The sequence below is a fragment of the Hypanus sabinus genome, chromosome 9 (genome assembly GCF_030144855.1).
Source record: "Hypanus sabinus isolate sHypSab1 chromosome 9, sHypSab1.hap1, whole genome shotgun sequence".
Classification (NCBI taxonomy): domain Eukaryota; kingdom Metazoa; phylum Chordata; class Chondrichthyes; order Myliobatiformes; family Dasyatidae; genus Hypanus; species Hypanus sabinus.
Genome location: NC_082714.1, coordinates 90,821,010 through 90,842,218, shown reverse-complemented (window position 1 = coordinate 90,842,218; position 21,209 = coordinate 90,821,010). Strand labels below are relative to the sequence as shown.

General features: G+C 47.7%; 1 protein-coding gene across 2 annotated transcripts in view; it reads left to right on the top strand.

Moving 5' to 3' along the window:
* Positions 1–21,196, top strand: part of LOC132399617 (annexin A2-like) — a 30,969-nt gene extending 9,773 nt beyond the window's left edge. For both annotated transcript variants that reach the window (XM_059980172.1, XM_059980173.1), the window contains exons 5-13: positions 264–377; positions 834–924; positions 4,788–4,867; positions 7,650–7,709; positions 8,062–8,152; positions 8,870–8,965; positions 10,875–10,933; positions 16,551–16,673; positions 18,223–21,196. In XM_059980172.1, coding sequence (XP_059836155.1) covers positions 264–377; positions 834–924; positions 4,788–4,867; positions 7,650–7,709; positions 8,062–8,152; positions 8,870–8,965; positions 10,875–10,933; positions 16,551–16,673; positions 18,223–18,285 — 777 coding nt within the window. In that variant the 3' untranslated portion in view covers positions 18,286–21,196. The remainder of the gene's footprint in view (positions 1–263; positions 378–833; positions 925–4,787; positions 4,868–7,649; positions 7,710–8,061; positions 8,153–8,869; positions 8,966–10,874; positions 10,934–16,550; positions 16,674–18,222) is intronic.
* Positions 21,197–21,209: the final 13 nt, after the last annotated feature.

Sequence of the window (21,209 nt, the reverse complement as noted above, 5' to 3'; positions counted from 1 at the left end):
AGGAGGTCTGGGATGGAGGGAGTGAGGAGGTCTGGGATGGAGGGAGTGAGGAGGGCTGGGATGGAGGGAGTGAGGAGGGCTGGGATGGAGGGAGTGAGGAGGTCTGGGATGGAGGGAGTGAGGAGGGCTGGGATGGAGGGAGTGAGGAGGTCTGGGATGGAGGGAGTGTCTGGGATGGAGGGAGTGAGGAGGTCTGGGATGGAGGGAGTGAGGAGGTCTGGGATGGAGGGAGTGAGGAGGTATGTTCTGTGTCCTTCCTGCAGGAACTAGAGGCCTCGCTCAAGAAGAAGCTGTCTGGCAATCTGGAGAACGTTGTTGTCACTCTGCTCAAGTCACCAGAGGATCGCGATGCCCAGGGGCTTAAAGAAGCAATGAAGGTGAGCTGGACGAGAGAGGATCTCCTCCAGGAGCACCAGCTCTCTCACACACCCACTGACTCTCCAAACTTCCCCGGTTCTCTCTGCTCCTCCATTTGCCAAACATGGTGCCAACCATCTTTTCCCCCCTCTCTACCCCCCTCCCCTCCCTGCTTTCTCACCCCCTCCCCATTCTCCTCCCCACTCCACCCCTCTCTCCACTTCTCTCTTTACCTCCACCCCCCACTCTCTACCCCTCCCTCTACAACGTCCATTCTCTACCCCTCTCCTCCCCCTATCCCCTGTGTGGCCTGTGGGGGGGGGGGGGTTCCTTTCATTGTGTTAATTTCCATTAACAGCTACACTACCACGTGCCCCCACCGTGTTGGTGCGGAGGAACATTGTTCTGTTTGGCGGTGAATGATGTGGTGTGTGGGTTGCGTCAGCTCAGTCTGACCTGTGTGCCGTCTCTGACAGGGCCTGGGGACAGACGAAGACTCTCTGATCGAAATCCTCAGCATCCGGTCCAAGGGGGAATTGCAGCTGATCACCGCAGCTTACCAGCGAGGTTTGTGCAGACCGGGGGGAGGGGGATAGGGACAGGCGGAGATAGGGACCGAGACGGGGCTGGTGGGACAGACAGAGAGAGCTAGGACAGGGTGAGACAGATGGGGAGAGTACCTGGACCAGCTGGGACAGACAGGAAGAGGGATAGGACTGGGTGGGACAGGTGGAGAGAGGGACAGATTCATATTCCCCTTTGATATAACACACAAATCATCACTGGTGCAGCCAATTGGTTTTAGAAGTCACATAATTAGTTAAATAGAGACTCGTTTTGGAGACCTGTGTGCAGTCAAGGTGTTACAATAGATGGTACTAAAAATACACCTGTATCTGGAAGGTCCAACTGCTGGTGAGTCAGTATCCTGGCAAAAACTACACCATGAAGACAAAAGAACTCTGCAAACAACTCTGCAGAAAGGTTATTGAAAAGCACAGGTCAGGAGATGCATACAAGAAAAATTCCCAGTCACTGAATACCCCTTGGAGTACAGTTAAGTTAATCATCAAGAAATGGAAAGAATACGGCACAGCTGTAAATCTGCCCAGAGCAGGCCGTCCTCAAATACTGAGTGACTGTGCAAGAAGGGGACTAGTGAGGGGGGGGGGGCACCGAGAGACCTGTGACAACCCTGGGGGTGTTACAAGCTTCAGTGGCTGAGATTGGAGAGACTGTGCACACAACAACTGTTGTCCGGATGCTTCACCGGTCGCCGGTTTATGGAGAGTGGCAAAGAGAAACCACTTTTGGAAAAAAACCTCACATAGAATCCCAGCCAGAGTTTGTCAGAAGGCATATGGGAGACTGAGGTCAGCTGAAAGTAAGTTCTATGTTCTGATGAAACCAAAATTAAGCATTTTGGCCATCAGACTGAACGCTATGTTCGGTGTAAGCCAAACACCATACATTATCAAAAACACACCGTCCCTACCATGAAGCACGGTGGAGGCTGCATCATGCTGTGGGGATGCTTCACTGCAGCAGGCCCTGGAAGGCTTGTGAAGGTAGAGGGTAAAATGAATGCAGCAAAATACAGGGAAATCCTGGAGGAAAACCTGATGCAGTCTGCCTGTGACTTGAGAGATTTGTCTTCCAGTAAGACAATGACCTAAAGCCAAAGCTGCACAGGAATGGCTTTAAAAACAGTAAAGTTAATGTCCTGGAGTGGCCAAGTCAGAGTCCAGACCTCAACCCAATTGAGAATTTGTGGCTGGACATGCAAACAGTTGTTCACTCATGATCCCCATGCAATCTGACAGAGCTTGAGCAGTTTTGTAAAGAAGAATTGGGAAAAATTGCAGTGTCCAGATGTGCAAAGCTGATAGAGACCTATCCTCACAGACTCTTGGAGTTCATCCCCCGGAGAAGGAAGGATTCAAAGGGGGGAAAGGGGCCACAGTGGTTGACAAAGGAAGTCAGAGATTGCATAGCATTAAAAAAAAGGAAGTATGACAGAGCTAAGGTGAGTGGGAGGACAGATGATTGGGAAATTTTTAAGGAACAACAGAACTTAACTAAAAAGGCAATATGGGGAGAGAAAATGAGGTACGAACGCAAGCTAGCCGGGAATATAAAGGAGGATAGCAAAAGCTTTTTTAGGTATGAGAAGAGAAAGAAGATAGTTAAGAACAATGTTGGGCCCTTGAAAAATGAATTGGGTGAAATTGTTATGGGAAACAGAGAATTGGCAGAAGAACTTAATAAGTACTTTAGATCTGTTTTCACTAGGGAAGACACAAGCAATCTCCCAGATGTATGGATGGGCCAAGGACATAGGGTAACAGAGGAAATGAAACAGATTGACATTAGGAAGGAAACGGTGATGAGTAGACTGATGGGACTGAAGGCTGACAAATCCCCAGGTCCAGATGGTCTGCATCCTAGGGTACTAAAGGAGGTGGCCCTGGAAATTGCGGATGCATTGGTAATCATTTTCCAATGTTCCTTAGATTCAGGATCAGTTCCTGAGGATTGGAGAATGTCTAATGTTATCCCACTTTTTAAGAAAGGAGGGAGGGAGAAAACAGAGAACTATTGTCCTGTCAGCCTAACATCGGTGGTGGGGAAGATGCTAGAGTCCATTATTAAGGATGAAATAGTGACATATCTAGATAGCAGTGATAGGATTGGGCTGAGCCAGCATGGATTTACCAAGGGCAAATCATGCTTGACTAATCTATTGGAGTTTTTGAGGATGTAACCAGGAAGTTAGACAAGGGAGATCCAGTGGATGTAGTGTACCTCGATTTTCAGAAGGCATTTGATAAGGTCCCACATAGGAGATTGGTGGGTAAAATCAGAGCTCATGGCATTGGGGGGAAGATATTGACATGGATAGAAAACTGGTTGGCAGATAGAAAGCAAAGGGTAGCGGTGAATGGGTGTTTCTCGGAATGGCAGGTGGTGACTAGTGGGGTGCCACAGGGCTCGGTATTGGGACCACAGCTGTTTACGATTTACATCAACGATTTAGAAGAAGGCATTGAGAATAACATCAGCAAGTTTGCTGATGATACTAAGCTGGGTGGCAGTGTGACATGTGATGAGGATGTTAGGAGAATTCAGGGTGACTTGGATAGGCTGAGTGAGTGGGCAGATAGTTGGCAGATGACGTTTAATGTGAATAAGTGTGAGGTTATCCACTTTGGGAGTAAGAACAGGAAGGCAGATTATTATCTGAACGGTGTAGAGTTAGGTAAGGGAGAAATGCAAAGAGATCTAGGAGTCCTTGTTCATCAGTCACTGAAGGTGAATGAGCAAGTGCAGCAGGCAGTGAAGAAGGCTAATGGAATGTTGGCCTTTATTACAAAGGGAATTGAGTACAAGAGCAAGGAAATCCTTTTGCATTTGTACAGGGCCCTGGTGAGACCACACCTGGAGTATTGTGTACAGTTTTGGTCTCCAGGGTTAAGGAAGGACATCCTGTCTGTAGAGGAAGTGCAGCGTAGATTCACGAGGTTAATTCCTGGGATGTCCGGACTGTCTTATGCAGAGAGGTTAGAGAGACTGGGCTTGTACATGCTGGAATTAAGGAGATTGAGAGGGGATCTGATTGCAACATATAAGATTATTAAGGGAATGGACAAGATAGAGGCAGGAAATATGTTCCAGATGCTGGGAGAGTCCAGTACCAGAGGGCATGGTTTGAGAATAAGGGGTAGGTCATTTAGGACAGAGTTAAGGAAAAACTTCTTCTCCCAGAGAGTTGTGGGGGTCTGGAATGCACTGCCTCGGAAGGCAGTGGAGGCCAATTCTCTGGATGCTTTCAAGAGGAGCTAAATAGGTATCTTATGGATAGGGGAATCAAGGGATATGGGGACAAGGCAGGAACCGGGTATTGATAATAGATGATCAGCCATGATCTCAGAATGGCGGTGCAAGCTTGAGGGGCCGAATGGTCTACTTCTGCACCTATTGTCTATTGTTTATTGTTTATTGACTCAAGGCTGTAATTGCTGCCAAAGGTGTATCTACTGAATACTGACTTGAAAGAGGTGAATACTTGTGCAATTTTGTGCTCAATTTTTGTAATTAATTTAGATCCCTTTGTAAAGATCTGTTTTCACTTTGACACAAAAGAGTCTTTTTCTGTTGATCAGTGACAAAACAAGCCAAATTAAATTCACAGTGATTCAGTGTTGTAAAACATTAAAAATTAAAAGGTGGGGGGGGGTGAATAATTTTGATAGGCACTGTCTATCTGTTAGAATGATGCACAGAATGAAATATTTTCATTGGATCTTGGGACCTATGACAACGACACCTACCAATATCTTTAAGTCCATGTTGAAGTGGGCTGAGGTTTGAAGCTGTCTCCCTGGGCTGTGGCACCAGTAACATAACCACAGGTTGATTGATTCATGCAGACTATCAGAAGACCTTGGAACAGGACATCAAGGGTGATGTGAAGGGGAAGTTCCAGGCCCTCCTCCTCAACCTGTTGAAGGTAAGCCTTGGGCCTGTGTAAACCCGTGATCCCGGCCTGTGTCCAATGAAGCTAATATTTACCCAGTGTCACCCCCGCCCCATGCTCCAACGTCCCAGCTCTCAGAATTCCTCTCCAGACCCCCAGTGCTCCGAGCCTGCGGCTCAGTCTTCCTGAACTCCGGAATTCCTCTCCCCTTTCCTCTCTGGCCAAGCTTCAGGTTTTCTGTCCCAACATCACCCGTCATGGGGCCAAGTTATTTAACCCTGGTGGTTTGTGAGGGTATTTCAGGAAGAGGGCTGTGTGAATTGGGGAGTTGTTGTTCTGGGGAAATGCCACCTTTATGGCAGAGCAGTTCCTTCTCAGCAGAAGCAGGCCATTAATTCAGACATCTGTTTCCACTTCTTCTTCAACCCCATTCTCCTGCCTTCTCCCTGTAACTTTTGACCCCTGACTAATCAAGAAACTGTCAACCTCCACTTTAAATATACTGAATGATTTGCCCTCCCCAGATTCACTGCTCTCTGACTAAAGAAATTCCTCCTCATCTCTGTTCTAAAGGGACGTCCCTCGATTCTGAGCTGTGCCCTCTGGCCCTAGACTCCCCCGCTACAGGAAACAACTTCTCCACGATGAAATATGCCAAAGTCAGCGTGGTTCTATTAAGGACCATCCAACAAGAGTAATTCATTATCCCTCTCAACCCTATTCACCTGTCCTCTCCCGTAACCCCGATGCCTAGACCAATCACAGTAGCATAGTGGTCAACACAGCACTTCACAGTGCAGGCGACCTGGGTTCAATTCCCGCTGCTGCCTATAAGGAGTTCGCACGTTCTCCCCGTGACTGCGTGGGTTTCCTCCGGGTGCTCAGGCGACTCCCACAGTGCAAAGACATACTGGTTGGTAGGCTAATCTGTTATTGTAGACTGTCCCATTATTAGGCCAGGATTAAATCAGGGGATGCTGAGTGGTGTGGTTCAGAGGGCCGGAAGGGCCTACCTACTCTATCTCAATAAATTAAAAATTAAATATACCCAATGTGGAAGACACTAGCAGTGTGCAGGAAGTTCGAGAGTGTCGGGGCAGAAGTGAGTGTAGTTGCCATTACTAAGGAGAAAGCGCTTGGGAAATTGGAAGGTCTGAAGGTAGATAATCACCTGGACCAGATGGTGAACACCCCAGGGTTCTGAAGGAGGTGGCTGAAGAGATTGTGGAGGCATTAGTGAGGATCTTTCAAGAATCACTAGATTCTGGAATGGTTCCAGAAGACTAGAAAATTGAAAAGGTCTCTCCACTCTTCAAGAAGGGAGACAGGCAGAAGAAAGGGAACTGTAGGCCAGTTCGCCTGACCTCAGTGGTTGGGAAGATGTTGGAGTCGATTATTAAGGATGAGGTCTTGGGGTACTTGGAGGCATGTGATAAAACAGGCTGCAGTCAGCATGGTTTCCTCAAGGGAAAATCTTGCCTGACAATCTGTTGGAATTCTCTGAGGAAACAACAAGCAGGACAGACAAAGGAGAATCGGTTGATGTGTACTTGGATTTTCAGAAGGCCTTTGACAAGTTGCCACAGTTGAGGCTTCTTAACAAACTGAGGTGCAAAGGGACAAATGCAATGTTAACATTCATTTCGAGAGGGCTAGAACATAAAAGCGAGGATGTATTGTTGAGGCTTTATAAGGCACTGGTGAGGCCTCACTTGGAGTATTGTGAGCAGTTTTGGGCCCCTGCCAAAGAAAGGATGTGATGACACTGGAGATGGTTCAAAGGAAATTCACAAAAACGATTCTGGGATTGAAAGTGAGACATTTGAAGAGTATTTGATGGCTCTGGGCCTGTACTCACTGAAATTTAGAAGAATGAAACCAATCGTAGGTTGAAAGGCCTTGAAAGAGTGGGTGTAGAGAGGATATTTCCTACTTTTGTGGAGTCTAGGACCAGAAAACACAGTCCCAGAATAGGGGGATGTCCTTCTAGAACAGAGATAAGGAGGAATTTCTTGTAAGGCCGAGTCTTTACATATATTTAAGGTAGAGGTTGTTATATTCTTGATGGTCAGGGCATGAGCAGATACAGGGAAGGCAGGAGATTGGGGCTGAGAGGGAAATGGATGAAATGATGAAATGGTGGAGCAGACGCAATGGGAAAAACGGCCTAATTTGTTCCTATATCTTCCAGTCTGATTTGTCTTGCCCTCCAGCGCTGCCTGTGGCAATGAATTCCACATATTCACTACTCTCTGGCTAAAGAAATTCCTCCTCATCTCTGTTCTAAATGAACGTCCTTCTGTTCTGAGGCTGTGCCCTCTGGTCCTGGACTTGCCCACTCTTGGAATCATCCTCTCCACGTCCACTGTCTCGGTCTTTCAATATTCGATAGAGAATATTCAATGAGAATCACCCTCCCCCCCCCCCCCCCCACCCCCACCAGTCTTCTAAACTCCAGCGAGTTCAGGCCCAGAGTCATCAATGCGCCCCATACATGAACACTTTCATTCCCAGGATCATTCCCATGAACTCCCTCTGGACCGTCTCCAATCCCAACACATCCTTTCTTAGGTACAGTATCCAGATAGCCTCTTCTCTCACCTGCTGTCCACCTCATCCCTAAACCCTTCCCTTGCCTCTGCCCCCTGCACACTCACTCAGACACAGCTGGCGTCAGAGGTCGGGATCAAACCCGTTTACCCAATGTGTCACTGCGCAGACCGGCCGGGGACGAGTCCAGGGTGTTTTGGTCTGAGATTTTGGCGAGGTGACGGGATGTCTGCCGGTGATAACCGGTCTTATTGTCCTGTTCTAGGGGCGGAGGGAAGACAACTCCAACGTCATCAACCACGAATTGATCGAAGAGGATGCCAGGGTAAGGGGGGGGGGGGGGGCCGTGTTACGGAGCAGAAACTACATTCTTGTTTGCAGTGAGCAGGGTCCGCTATTGAGCTGGTGAGGGGGTTGGGAATGTTTGCGGTTTACCGCCTGGATCTTGGAGCAGAGATCCGTCCCTCATGGGATCTTGCTGTGCACTCATGCCCTGCCACGAAGACCAGACTACAGGAGCATCCACGCTGGGAGAGGGACCTGGCAGATGGTTTGGGGGGGGGGGGTGGGTTGCTACAGGAAGGGAGCTCTGTTGTTTTTCTGGATGGGAGGGTGTTGGGGATGATGGCCGGGGTATTTTGAGATTCCTGACTTCTTGTTCTATCCCCTCACCCAAGGCCCTGCATACGATCGCCATCCAGAAGAAGCCTGATTTCGATGGCTGGATCCCCATCTTCACTGAGAGAAGCCAAAAACATCTGAACCGAGGTACCTGGCATTTCCTCCTTTGGGTGGTGAGGAGGGAGAGTGTGTGTGTGTGTGTGTGGTTCAATACCGCAGAGTTCAGCAGGGCTGAGGGTACTGGCGAGGGATCGCACCAAGGGGAAAAATCCCGAAGGCGTTCACCACTGACCTGCCATGCCGCTGGTGCCGAACTGTATCGGTCTCTGCCGTTCACCAAGGAGGCTGAGCGGTGATGTGACAGAGGTTTATAAAATCACGAGGGACAGAGACAGGGTGGATGGTGACATTGTTTTTTACTTGGGTGGGGTGGGTCTAAAACCAAAGGGGATAGGTTAAGAGTGAGAGGGAAAAGGTTTAAAGGGAGGGAGCTTATCCCTCGCACATGGTGGAACGAGCTGCTGGAGGAAGTGTTCGAGGTATTTATCATCTTCAGACAGGTAAATGGATAGGAGAAGCTCGTACGGGGATGCGCCAAATGTGGGGAAGCAGAACTAGCTCAGATGGGTACCTTGGCTGGAATGGACCAGTTGACCCAAGGGGGCCGAGGACCTGGGGACCTCATGAATCACATGTTTTTGCTTGGCTGAGCCCTGGTCTGTGTGCCTCCACCCTGTGATGCCGTCAGACATTGAGGGGCTGAGGGAAACGGAGTGACGATTACCAGACAAGTTCTGGGGCCGACAGCAGCCAGCAGTGTCTTGTATGGTAAATGTGACCCTCTTCCCTCTGTGTTTCTTGCAGTGTTTAAACTCTATAAGGTCTACAGCGGCCAGGACATCACAGAAACGATCAAAAAGCAGATGAAGGGAGATGATGAGAAGGGATTCCTCGCTGTAGGTGAGGATGCAGCCTTTGTTGTTTGGCTCAGCACCACTTGTGGAAACCCCTTGTCTTCTGAATCTTGTACTAACTTGAAAAATGACACTGACTGCATTTCCTTTCCTCTTATCCCTCTACCTGCATAGTGTGGTTCTCTTTATTCTGTCATTTCCATTTTGTAAATTCCTGAACCTCAGAATCAGAAACATGTTTGATATCACCAGTATATGTCATGAAATTTGCTACCTTTACAGCAGCAGTTCAATGTAATACGTGATGAAGATAGAAAAACAGGGGTTACACCAAGCATACAAGTACACTAAATATTTAAAATAAGTAGTGCAAAAACAGAAATAATATACATTAAAAAAGTGAGGTAGTGTTCACGGGTTCAATGTCCATTCTGGTGGCAGAGGGGAAGAAGCTGTTCCTGAATCGCTGAGTGTGTGCCTTCAGGCTTCTGTACCTCCTACCTGATGGTAGCAATGAGAAGAGGACATGTCCTGGGTGGTTGGGGCTCTTAATAACGGTCATCGCCCCTTGAAGATATCTTGGATCCTACGGAGGCTAGTACAGTGAAAAACATTTACAACTTTCTCCAACTTACTTTGATCCTGTGCATTTGATCTATACGGAGCCACACAGTCATGGGTGTAGAGAGAGTAGAGCAGTGGGCTAAGCACACACCCCTGAGGTTGCTTGACAACACTGATTGTGGTCTCTGGGTGAGGAAGTCGAGGATCCAGTTGCAGAGAGAGGTGAAGAGACTCAGGTTCCGTAGCTTTTCGATCAGGGCTGTAGGAATGATCCCTTCCCCCGAGCAGCACATTTAGTGCAACACTTTATAGCCATAGCTCTAAGATCAGGGTTCAATTCCCACCGCTGTCTGTAAGGAGTTTCTATGTTCTCCCAGTGACTGCGTGGGTTTCCTCCCGTGTTCCATTGACGTACAGGTTAAGGTTAGTGACTTGTGGGCATGCTATGTCGGCACTGGAAATGTGCTGGCGCTTGCGGGCAGCCCCCAGCACAATCCTGAGACCGACTTGGTCGATGATACATTTCTCTGTGTGTTTCCTTGTATGTGTGACAAGTTACTCATACATCGTTATGACCTTACAGCTTACCTGCACTGCACTTCCTCTGTAATTAATCTGCATTGTTATTGTCTGACCTTGTTCTACCTCCGTGCTCTGCGGAATGATCTGATCTGTATGAACGGTACACAAGACAAGCTTTTCACACGTGACAATAACCAAATTCCATTTCCTTCTCCTCACTCTCAGTGTCCCAGTCTCGCCAGGCAGGTTTGACACGGCAGTCATCCTTGCTGCCTGAGCCGCCAGCTCCCCACGCCATCCCAAAAACGAAACCTTCCCAATCTTCTCCCGGGTTCCTGGTCGAGCCTGGTCACACTCAGCAAACTTCCCCTCTGCCGCCAGATTTCGGAACTGTCCATGAACATGGCCTCATTATTTTTACTCCACTTGTTTATTTATATGTTTATATTTCTTATTGTAATTTTAGTATTTTTTTATAGATTGCACATAAAGACAATTTGCTGTTCAGCCTGATTCTCATTCTGACTAATGGAGGCTGGAGTTTGTGCAGAGTCCTTTCCCTTCATGTCACAGGCCTCGAGACTCCCCCATCCGAGGAGGCAGCGGCGGGCACCCACTCGTAGATCAGACGTGTCTGAGGTTGAGGGTTTGCAGGCCATTCTGCCCCTCGGGGATGATTTCTCATTCTGATTCTATCCCGCCAGAATGGCCATAATCCATTGTGTCCTCTTTCCGAGGCTGACTCCTGGTTAGAGTCTCTCCCAACTTACTCAGCAGAGTCCAGAACATTCTTTAGAGAGCTGGCGTTGTGGACGGGGATTGCAACATTGGGGCTAACTCTCTCTCACTCTCTTGCCTCCCTCGCATAGTGCACAGCATCCAGAACACCTCCGAGTACCTCGCTGACCGATTGCACCAGTGTATGAAGGTGAGAAATATCAACCGCCAGGAATGGTTGTTCATGGGATCTGCCAGAAGGTGGAGGGAGCTTCACCGTGCTGGAACTCTGTGTCTTACCCCGGGTGTGTGTGATGGGACGGTGTAGAGGGAGTTTCACTCTGTGTCTGACCCCGGGAGTGTGTGAGGGGACAGTGTGGAGGGAGTTTCACTCTGTGTCTGACCCCGGGAGTGTGTGATGGGACGGTGTAGAGGGAGTTTCACTCTGTGTCTTACCCCGGGAGTGTGTGATGGGACGGTGTGGAGGGAGATTCACTCTGTGTCTGACCCCGGGAGTGTGTGATGGGACGGTGTAGAGGGAGATTCACTCTGTGTCTGACCCCGGGAGTGTGTGATGGGACGGTGTAGAGGGAGCTTCACTCTGTGTCTGACCCCGGGAGTGTGTGATGGGACGGGGTGTGGAGGGAGTTTCACTCTGTGTCTGACCCCGGGAGTGTGTGATGGGACGGTGTGGAGGGAGCTTCACTCTGTGTCTGACCCCGGGAGTGTGTGATGGGACGGTGTAGAGGGAGTTTCACTCTGTGTCTGACCTCGGGAGTGTGTGATGGGATTGTGTAGAGGGAGTTTCACTCTGTGTCTGACCCTGGGAGTGTGAGATGGGACAGTGTGGAGGGAGTTTCACTCTGTGTCTGACCCCGGGAGTGTGTGATGGGACGGTGTGGAGGGAGATTCACTCTGTGTCTGACCCCGGGAGTGTGTGATGGGACGGTGTAGAGGGAGTTTCACTCTGTGTCTGACCCCGGGAGTGTGTGATGGGACGGTGTAGAGGGAGTTTCACTCTGTGTCTGACCCTGGGAGTGTGTGATGGGACAGTGTGGAGGGAGTTTCACTCTGTGTCTGACCCCGGGAGTGTGTGATGGGACATTCCGAAGAGATATTCTGTATCTTTCTATTTATCTATTTATTTATTTATTTATTTATTATTTTTAAAGAAAATTACGAAGAATAAATGTAATGAAAAAAAAAAGAAAAATAATATTGATCCTCCCCCTCCCTTATCTAAAGAAAGAGAAAAAAAAAGAAAGAAAGAAAGAAGAGAAAGATTGCCTGGATATCGGAGGATCCCCACATGCTCCATGGAGTTCAAAATAATTTTAATATTTAGTTTTACTTTCCCCAATTACTTTATAATTTTATCTTCAAAGGACCTATATATTTAATCCCATCTTTTGTAGGTATGGGAGCCAAATTTTCAAAAATATATCATATTCATTTCTTAGATTGTATGTAATTTTTTCAAGTTGAATACAATCATGTATTTCATTATTCCAACGATCCATAGTTAAATATAAATCAGATTTCCAAGTAACTGCGATAACTTTTTTCGCTACTGCCAATGCAATTTTTATAATTTTTTTCTGATGCTTATTTAAGTTTCGGTATTGTCCCTTCAATATCTCCTAATAAAAATAATACTGGACTATGTGGGAGTTGTACTCCAGTAATTTTTTCCAATAAAAGTCTTAAATTTATCCAAAATGGTTGAATTTTAAAACAAGACCAAGTAGAATGTAAAAAAGTACCAATTTCTTGATTATATCGAAAACATTGGTCAGACATATTTGAATTTAATCTATTTATTTTCTGTGTTATATATAATTGATGTAAAAAATTATATTGTATTAATCTAAGTCGAACATTTATTGTATTTATCATACTATCAGAACATAATCTTGACCAACTTTTTCCATCAATTTTAATATTCAAATCAGATTCCCATTTTTGTCTTGATTTATGAATTCCAGATTTAATTGTCTGTTTTTGAATCAAATTGTACATACAAGATGTAATTTTTTTAATTTTTCCTTTCTGAATTAATATTTCTATTTCACTAGGTTTTGGCATCAACATTGTTTGACCCAGCTTTTCTCGTAAATAAGCCTTTAATTGAAAATAACAGAAAAGAGTGTTGCTTGATATTTTATATTTATTTTTTAATTGATCAAATGACATCAATATACCTCCTTCAAAACAATCACCTATATATTTAATCCCCTTTTGGAACCAATTATGTAAAAGTTTATTATCCATTGTAAAAGGAATAAGCCTATTCCTAAAGGAAAAAAAAAAGAATCTCCTATATTAAGACACTTGATTGATTTATAGAATAAGGTAAATATGGACGATGAGATAAAGAAATCTTTATTAACAAAAAGAACTTTAATTCAAGATATTCTGTATCTGACCTGGGATCATGTGATGGGACCGTGTAGAGAGACTCAGGGGGTGTGTGATGGGACAGTGTAGAGGGAGCTTCAGAGTGGGTGGAGTGAAAGTGAAGAGATATTCTGTATCTGACCCGGGATTGTGTGATGGGACTGTGTAGAGAGACTCTGTGTCTGACTCTGGAGTGTGTGTTGGGACAGGGTGGAGAAACTCTCATCGCAATGGAATAAAGGGAATTAGAGGCATGAGAGAGGAGCTTGCCCAGGTGGAGTGGAGGAGGGTCCTGCAGGGATGACAGCAGAATAGAGGTGGCTGAAGTTTCTGGGAATAGATCACAAGGTGCAGTATGTCCCACAGAAGAAGACGTTCTCAACCTGCAAAGCTAGGGGCAGTGGCTGACAAGTTGGTTAAGGACTACATAACAGCCAAGGAAAGGATGTGTAAGTTAGCAAAAGTGAGTGGGAAGCTGGATGATTGGGAATCTTTTAAAATACAATAAAAAGCAACTAAAATGCTATAAGAAGGGAAGAGATGAAATGTGAGGGCAAACTAGCCAATAATATAAAGCAGGATACCAAAAGATTTTTCCAGTTCTACAAAGAATAAAAGGGAAGTGAGAGTTGATATTGGATCATTGATGATGTTGGTGTGATAGTAAAAGGGAACAAAGAAATGTCAGATGAACTTGATAAGTGCTTTGCTTCAGTTTTTACCATGGAAGACATTAGCTGTATGCTAAAGGTCCGTGAGTGTCAGGAAGCAGGAGTGAGTACCATTGCTATTACAAAGGAAAATATGCTAGGCAAGCTGAAAGGGCTTAAGGTAGATAGGTCACCTGGACTGGATGGACTACATACCAGAGTCCTGAAAGACATTGCTGAAGAGATAACAGATTTATTGACAAGGTACCACACGGTAGGCTTATTCAGAAAGTCAGAAGGCATGGGATCCAGGGAAGTTTGGCCAGGTGGATTCAGAATTGGCTTGCCTGAAGAAAGCAGAGGGTCGTGGTGGAGGGAGTACATTTAGATTGGAGGGTTGTGACTAGTGGTGTCCCACTAGGATCGGTTCTGGGACCTCTACTTTTCATGACTTTTATTAACGACCTGGATGTGGGGGTAGAAGGGTGGGTTGGCAAGTTTGCAGACGACACATAGGTTGGTGGTGTAGATAGTGTAGAGGATTGTCGAAGATTGCAGAGAGACATTGATAGGATGCTTAAGTGGGCTGAGAAGTGGCAGATGGAGTTTAACCCGGAGAAGTGTGAGGTGGTACACTTTGGAAGGACAATCTCCAAGGGAGAGTACAAAGTGAATGGCAGGTTATTTGGAAGTGTGGAGGAGCAGAGGGATCTGGGGGTACATGTCCCTGAAAGTTGCCTTACAGGTAGATAGGGTAGTTAAGAAAGCTTATGGAGTGTTAGCTTTCATAAGTCGAGGGATAGAATTTAGAGTTGCGGGATAATGATGCAGCTCTATAAAACCCTGGTTATGCCACACTTGGAGCACTGTGTCCAGTTCTGGTTGCCTCACTATAGGAAGGATGTGGAAGCATTGGAAAGGGTACAGAGGAGATTTACTAGGATGCTGCCTGGTTTAGAGAGTATGCATTATGATCAGAGATTAAGGGAGCTAGGGCTTTACTCTCTGGAGAGGAGGATGAGAGGAGACAGGATGGAGGTATACAAGATATTAAGAGAAATAGAGTGGACAGCCAGCACTTCTTCCCAGGTCACCACTGCTAAGTACAAGAGTACATGGCTTTAAGGGGTGGGAAGTTCAAGGAGGATATTAGAGGAAGGTTTTTTACTCAGAGAGTGGTTGGTGCGTGGAATGCACTGCCTGAGTCAGTGGTGGAGGCAGATACACTAGTGAAGTTTAAGAGACTACTAGACAGGTATACGGAGGAATTTAAGGTGGAGGGTTATATGGGAGGCAGGGTTTAAGGGTCGACACAACATTGTGTGATGAAGGGTGCTGTACAGTATTGTTCTATGTTCTATATGTATTGGTCATGATTTTTCAAGAATCACTTGATTCTGGCATGGTCTCAGTGGGCTGTAAAATGCACTCTTTAAGAAGGGAGGAAGACAAAAGAGAGGAAGTTGTAGACCAGTTAGCCTAACCTCAGTGGTTGGGAAAGTGTTGGAGTCCATTATTAAAGATGAGATTTTGGGGTATTTTGAGTCTAATGATAAAGTCAAAGTCAGCATGGTTTCTGTAAAGGGAAATCTAGCTTGACAAATCTGAAGGAAATCTTCGAGGAAATAACAAGCTGGGTGGACAAAGAAGAGGTAGTGGATGTCATTTACTAAGATTTTCAGAAGCCATTTGATAAGATGCCTCACATGAGGCTGCTTAACAAGGTCTATGGTGTTACAGGAAAGATACTGGCAGGGATAGAGGAATAGTTGACAGGCAGGATGCAATGGGTGGGAATAAAAGGGGCTTCTTCTGGTTGGCTATCAGTGACTAGTGGTGTTCCTCAGGGTCAGTATTGGGACCACTACTTTGCACATTGTTTGTCAATGATTTGAATAATGGAAATAATGGAATTGATGGTTTTGTGACAAGATAGGTGGAAGGGTAGGTAGCGCTGAGGAAGAAATGTGATTGCAGCAGGACTTAGACAAATTGCAAGAATGGGCAAGAAGTGTCAGATGGAATACAGTGTTGGGAAATGTATGATAATGCATTTAGATGACAGGAACAATAGTGCGAACTATTATCTAAATGGAGAGAAGGTTCAAACATCAGAGGTTGAGGGACTTGGGCATCCTTGACTCCCAGAAGACTCCCAGAAGGTTAATTTACAGTTTGAGTCTGTGGTAAAGAAGGCAAATGCAATGTTGGCATTTATTTCAAGAGGAATAGAATATAACAACAAGGAGATAATGCTGAGCTTTTATAAGACACTAGTCAGGCCTCACTTGGAGTACTGTCCACAGTTCTTGGCCCCTTATCACAGAAAGGATGTATTGTCATTGGAGAGAGTCTAGAGGAGCTTCATGAGGATGATTCCAGGAATGACAGGATTAATTTGAGGCATATTTGGCAGCTTTGGACCTGTACTTCAATTTAGAGGAATGCATGGGGATCCGATTGACACATCCGAATGTTGAAAGGAACGTTGCAGTCAGGATATTTCCTCTGGTGGGGGTGTCCAAAACTAGAGGGGACAGCCTCAAAATTGAGGGGCGACCCTTTAGAACAGAAGTTGGGAGAAATTCTTTTAGCCAGAGAGTGGTGAATCTATGGGATGCTCTGCCATAGACGGCAGTGGAGGCCGAGTCCATGGAAGCGGAAGTTGATAGATTCCTGATTGTTTGGGGCTTCGAGGGATATGGTGAGAGGGCAGGTGCGGGGGATTGAGTGGGATCCGGGACCTGACTGACCCACTCTGTGTATGGAATCTGCTTGCAGTCATTTGGGACCAAGGATGGACCCCTGATCCGGCTGCTTGTGTCCCGTTGTGAGAATGATCTCCTGAGCATCCGAGCGGAGTACAGGAAGAAATACGGGAAGTCACTGTACACAGCAATCAAGGTAATCTGCGGCACGGCCGGCCTCGGCATAATGAGTCAGCACCCTTCTCACCCCCCTCCCACAGCATAAACCTCTCCCCACCCTCTCCCCTCACCCCCTCCCACAGCAAAACACTCTCCCCACCCCCCACAGCAAAACACTCTCCCCACCCCCCACAGCACAACACTCTCTCCCCACCCCCTCCAACAGCATAACACTCTTCCCATCCCCCACAGCATAAACCTCTCCCCACCCCCTCCAACAGCACAACGCTCTCTCCCCACCCCCCCACAGCACAATGCTCTCTCCCCACACCCTCCCACAGCACAACACTCTCTCCCCGCCCCCTCCAACAGCATAACACTCTTCCCACCCCCCACAGCATAAACCTCTCCCCACCCCCTCCAACAGCACAACGCTCTCTCCCCACCCTCCCACAGCACAACGCTCTCTCCCCACCCCCTCCCACAGCACAACGCTCTCTCCCCACCCCCTCCAACAGCATAACACTCTTCCCATCCCCCACAGCATAAACCTCTCCCCACCCCCTCCAACAGCACAACGCTCTCTCCCCACCCCCCCACAGCACAACGCTCTCTCCCCACCCCCTCCCACAGCACAACACTCTCCCCACCCCCTCCCACAGCACAACACTCCCCACCCCCCACAGCACAACACTCTCTCCCCACCCCCTCCAACAGCATAACACTCTCCCCACCCCCCCACAGCATAAACCTCTCCCCACCCCCCCACAGCATAAACCTCTCCCCACCCCCCCACAGCACAACACTCTCCCCACCCCCCCACAGCACAACACTCTCCCCACCCCTCCACAGCATAACACTCTCCCCACCCCCCCACAGCACAACACTCCTCACCCCCTACAGCACAACACTCTCCCCACCCCCCCACAGCACAACACTCCCCACCCCCCCACAGCACAACACTCTCCCCACCCCCCCACAGCATAACACTCTCCCCACCCCTCCACAGCAAAAACCTCTCCCCACCCCCCCACAACACAACACTCTCCCCACCCCCTCCACAGCATAAACCGCTCCCCACCCCCCCACAGCATAAACCTCTCCCCACCCCCCCCACAGCACAACACTCTCTCCCCACCCCCTCCACAGCATAACACTCTCCCCACCCCCCACAGCATAAACCTCTCCCCACCCCCCCACAGCACAACACTCTCTCCCCACCCCCTCCAACAGCACAACACTCTCTCCCCACCCCCCCACAGCACAACACTCTCTCCCCACCCCCTCCAACAGCACAACGCTCTCTCCCCACCCCCCCACAGCACAACACTCTCTCCCCACCCCCTCCAACAGTATAACACTCTCTCCCCACCCCCCCACAGCACAACACTCTCCCCACCCCCTCCCACAGCATAAACCTCTCCCCTCACCCCCTCCCTCAGCGTAATGCTCTCTCCCCACCCCCTCCCACAGTGTAACATTCTCCCCTCACCCCCCCCCTCCGGTCCACAACCCAGTGTTCGCTGCTCCCCCCACCGAGGGGGGAGATGTTGTTGGACTCTGTGCTGATAGCTCTCTCTCCACAGGGTGACACGAAGGGCGATTACCAGACAGCTCTGCTGGGTCTGTGTGGTGGAGAGGACCTGTAGATGCATTGTCCATGGGCGTCTCCTGGGTCCAGCCTTGCTGCCAGAAGTAAATGAACACGCCGGGTATGCACAGATGGACACATTTGCCCCACAGACACATGAACAGAAGCAGCAACTGGCAGCAGACAGAGAAACACTGGGACATAATACACACACACACATTCATGTATGTTACACACACATACACAGGCACACTTGGGCCTCTGCTGCTACACGTGCTCACACACTTGCAAAGAGAAGTATTCATACACGTGATTCCACCTCCCCCTTCCCATGCCGGATCTTCTCTTGGGAATGTCCCAGTCCTTGGGATGGGATTTGCTGTGACCGGGTCCTGAGACAATTTCCACTAGAAATGTCAATAAAACAATGACTGCTTTCACAAATCTTCAGATGTGTGCCAAGCGTCCTTCACCAGCACCGAACCAGCTTTTCAAATCTCCCCAACCTACTCAGTGTCCTGGCTCTTCACCCCTCACTACCTCCAGGAGGGAGACCTTGGCCCCCAGAAACCCCTCAAGCAGTTCAGTGTGAACACAGAATGACCCCAGATCCCTAGATTCCATGTCTCTAAACTCTACCATACATGGAGTTATGTAGCTGTTCCTTCAGAGCAAAACACACAAAATGCTGGAGGAACTCGGCATATATGGAGGGAAAGTTTTGGCCAGAGACACTTCATTAGGACTAGGGAAGATAAGGGAAGGAGCTATTCCTCATCCCAAATCATGGGAGAACCTTCTGTGGAAGGACTGTAGTGGCTAAAAAAGGTGATGAGTGAGCCTCAAACTCAGTCTTACAGTCCAGGGTCTCTAACAGGCACAATCCATCTTGGCAGAGCAATGGGATTAAAAACCAGATCACCTCCCTCTGGTTCCTCCCTTCCTTCCCTTTCTTCCTTAGTCCACTCTCGTTCTATCAGATTCTTTCATCTCCAGCCTTTATCTCTTCATTTCCACCAACCCACCTTCCCCTTCACCTGGACTCATGTACCAGTTTCAATTGGACTTCCCATGTTGGTCCAAGTCCTCCACTACTACCAAGATGAAGCCAACCTCAGGTTGGAGAAGCAACACCTCATATTCTGTCAGGGTAGCCTCCAATGAGATGGCATGAACATCGATTTCTCCAACATCTGATAATTTCTCCCCCTCTCTCTTCGCTCTTTCCGTTCCTCTTTCCGGTTCTCCCTCACTCCCTCTCCTCATCTGCCCATCGTCACTCCCTGGTTCCCTTCCTCTTTCCCTTTTTCCCATGGTCCACTCCTCTCATAACAGATTCTCACGGCTCTTGTGTGATCCTCTTCTCCACTCAGCTATCACCTTCCAGTTTGTGTTCCTTCCCCTTCTGTCCACCTTATTCTGCCTTCTGCCCTGTTCCTTTTCAGTCCTGGAGAAGGGTCTTGGCCCGAAATGTTGACCGTTTATTCCACTCCACAGATGCTGCCTGACCTGCTGAGTTCCTCCAGCATTTTGTTTCTCAGAGATTGCAGCAACAGACAATCTGCTGGAGGAACTCAGCCAGTCGAGCAGCATTTGTAGAGGGAAAGGAAATGTCGATATTTTGGGTAGATGTTCTGCATCAGGAAATACTAACAATTCTACCTCCCCTAGCAGACGCTGGTCATCCACAAAGTTCCTCCTGCAGATTGTTTTGTGGCTCCTGTTCCCAGTGAGGTTTGGTTGAGGTGCTTTCCAAGGAGAATCCGTCACCCCCCATTACACATTTGTTCCATGGGCCCAGCAGAACAGCCAGCATACAGTGCAGTCCTACCTCAGATCTGGTGCATGGGGACTCGTTTGAGTGGATGCCCAGAAATTTGATTTACCTTATGGGCAAGTGAAAGCCTTCTTGGTCTGGGCAATGGGTTTGAAGCATAATGGTGCTACCTACATAGGATGAAGTGCCAAGCAACAGGAACAGGCAACAGAGAACAGCCTTGACATTGACCACATCCTGGTGAGATCCAGGGCAAGATTAAACCTAAAAACGAGGCTTATAGGCCCTAATAAAAGTGAATAAAATTATTTGGCAAAACTCTTTATTCGAGATACAAAATATGCAAATATATATATATTTACAACTAAACATTTATTTCTAAATATTCTAATGCAAAATATTCCAAAAATGCCTGAGTTTTACAAAGCTACTTAGATTTTTTTAAATTGGCAAATAAACAATTTGTCAGAAAAAAGCCCAAAACGTCTTCTTGCAAGAAATTGGCTTCTTTCCACCCCCCCCCCTGATTAATTGGGGAAAAAAAAGCTAAGTTCCTTTGTACTAAAACTACAATTGGGAATATAGTCTGTGCAAAATTTGAAAAGTCCATTTGTTTTGAGAAAATAAACTTATCTTCAGTCAGCCTGTGCCTGGTTGCCATGGAAATAATGCGGAATAGGCCACAGTCTAACTTCTAAGGACCAGCTGACTGATGATCTAAGTTGGATCTTTAACTTCTGAACTTGCGCTGGAAGCTTGGATGGGATCTCGGATTGAATTGGGATTCGGCCTGCGCTGGTGGTCAACTTGCTCATTCCCTGGAGAGACAGTCCCAATTCTTTGCCCCATTGTCTATCTGACAATCTGCAAACCTTTCCACCTCTCTGAGGCAATGGATCCAGGGAATCAGCTGCTAAAGACACTTGCTTCCTGATCCCGCTGTCTGCCGGACGATGAATGGCTTCCATTTGCCTCGGCTCTTCCAAGGAAGACTTGGGACCACCTGTACTGAGGGTCTCCTTACTACCCCTGGACAAGGCTGTTGGGGGAACAGGATAGGGGGCAGTGGGGGTACTCATGGAGATTGGTCCTGTGGGGGTGGGGAGGAGTGTGGTGGCTGCTGAAAGAATCTCAATAATCAGTATCTCTCCCTCCCCTCTGCTCCCTCACTCTCTACCTCCCTCTGTGCCATCTGCCTCCTCACT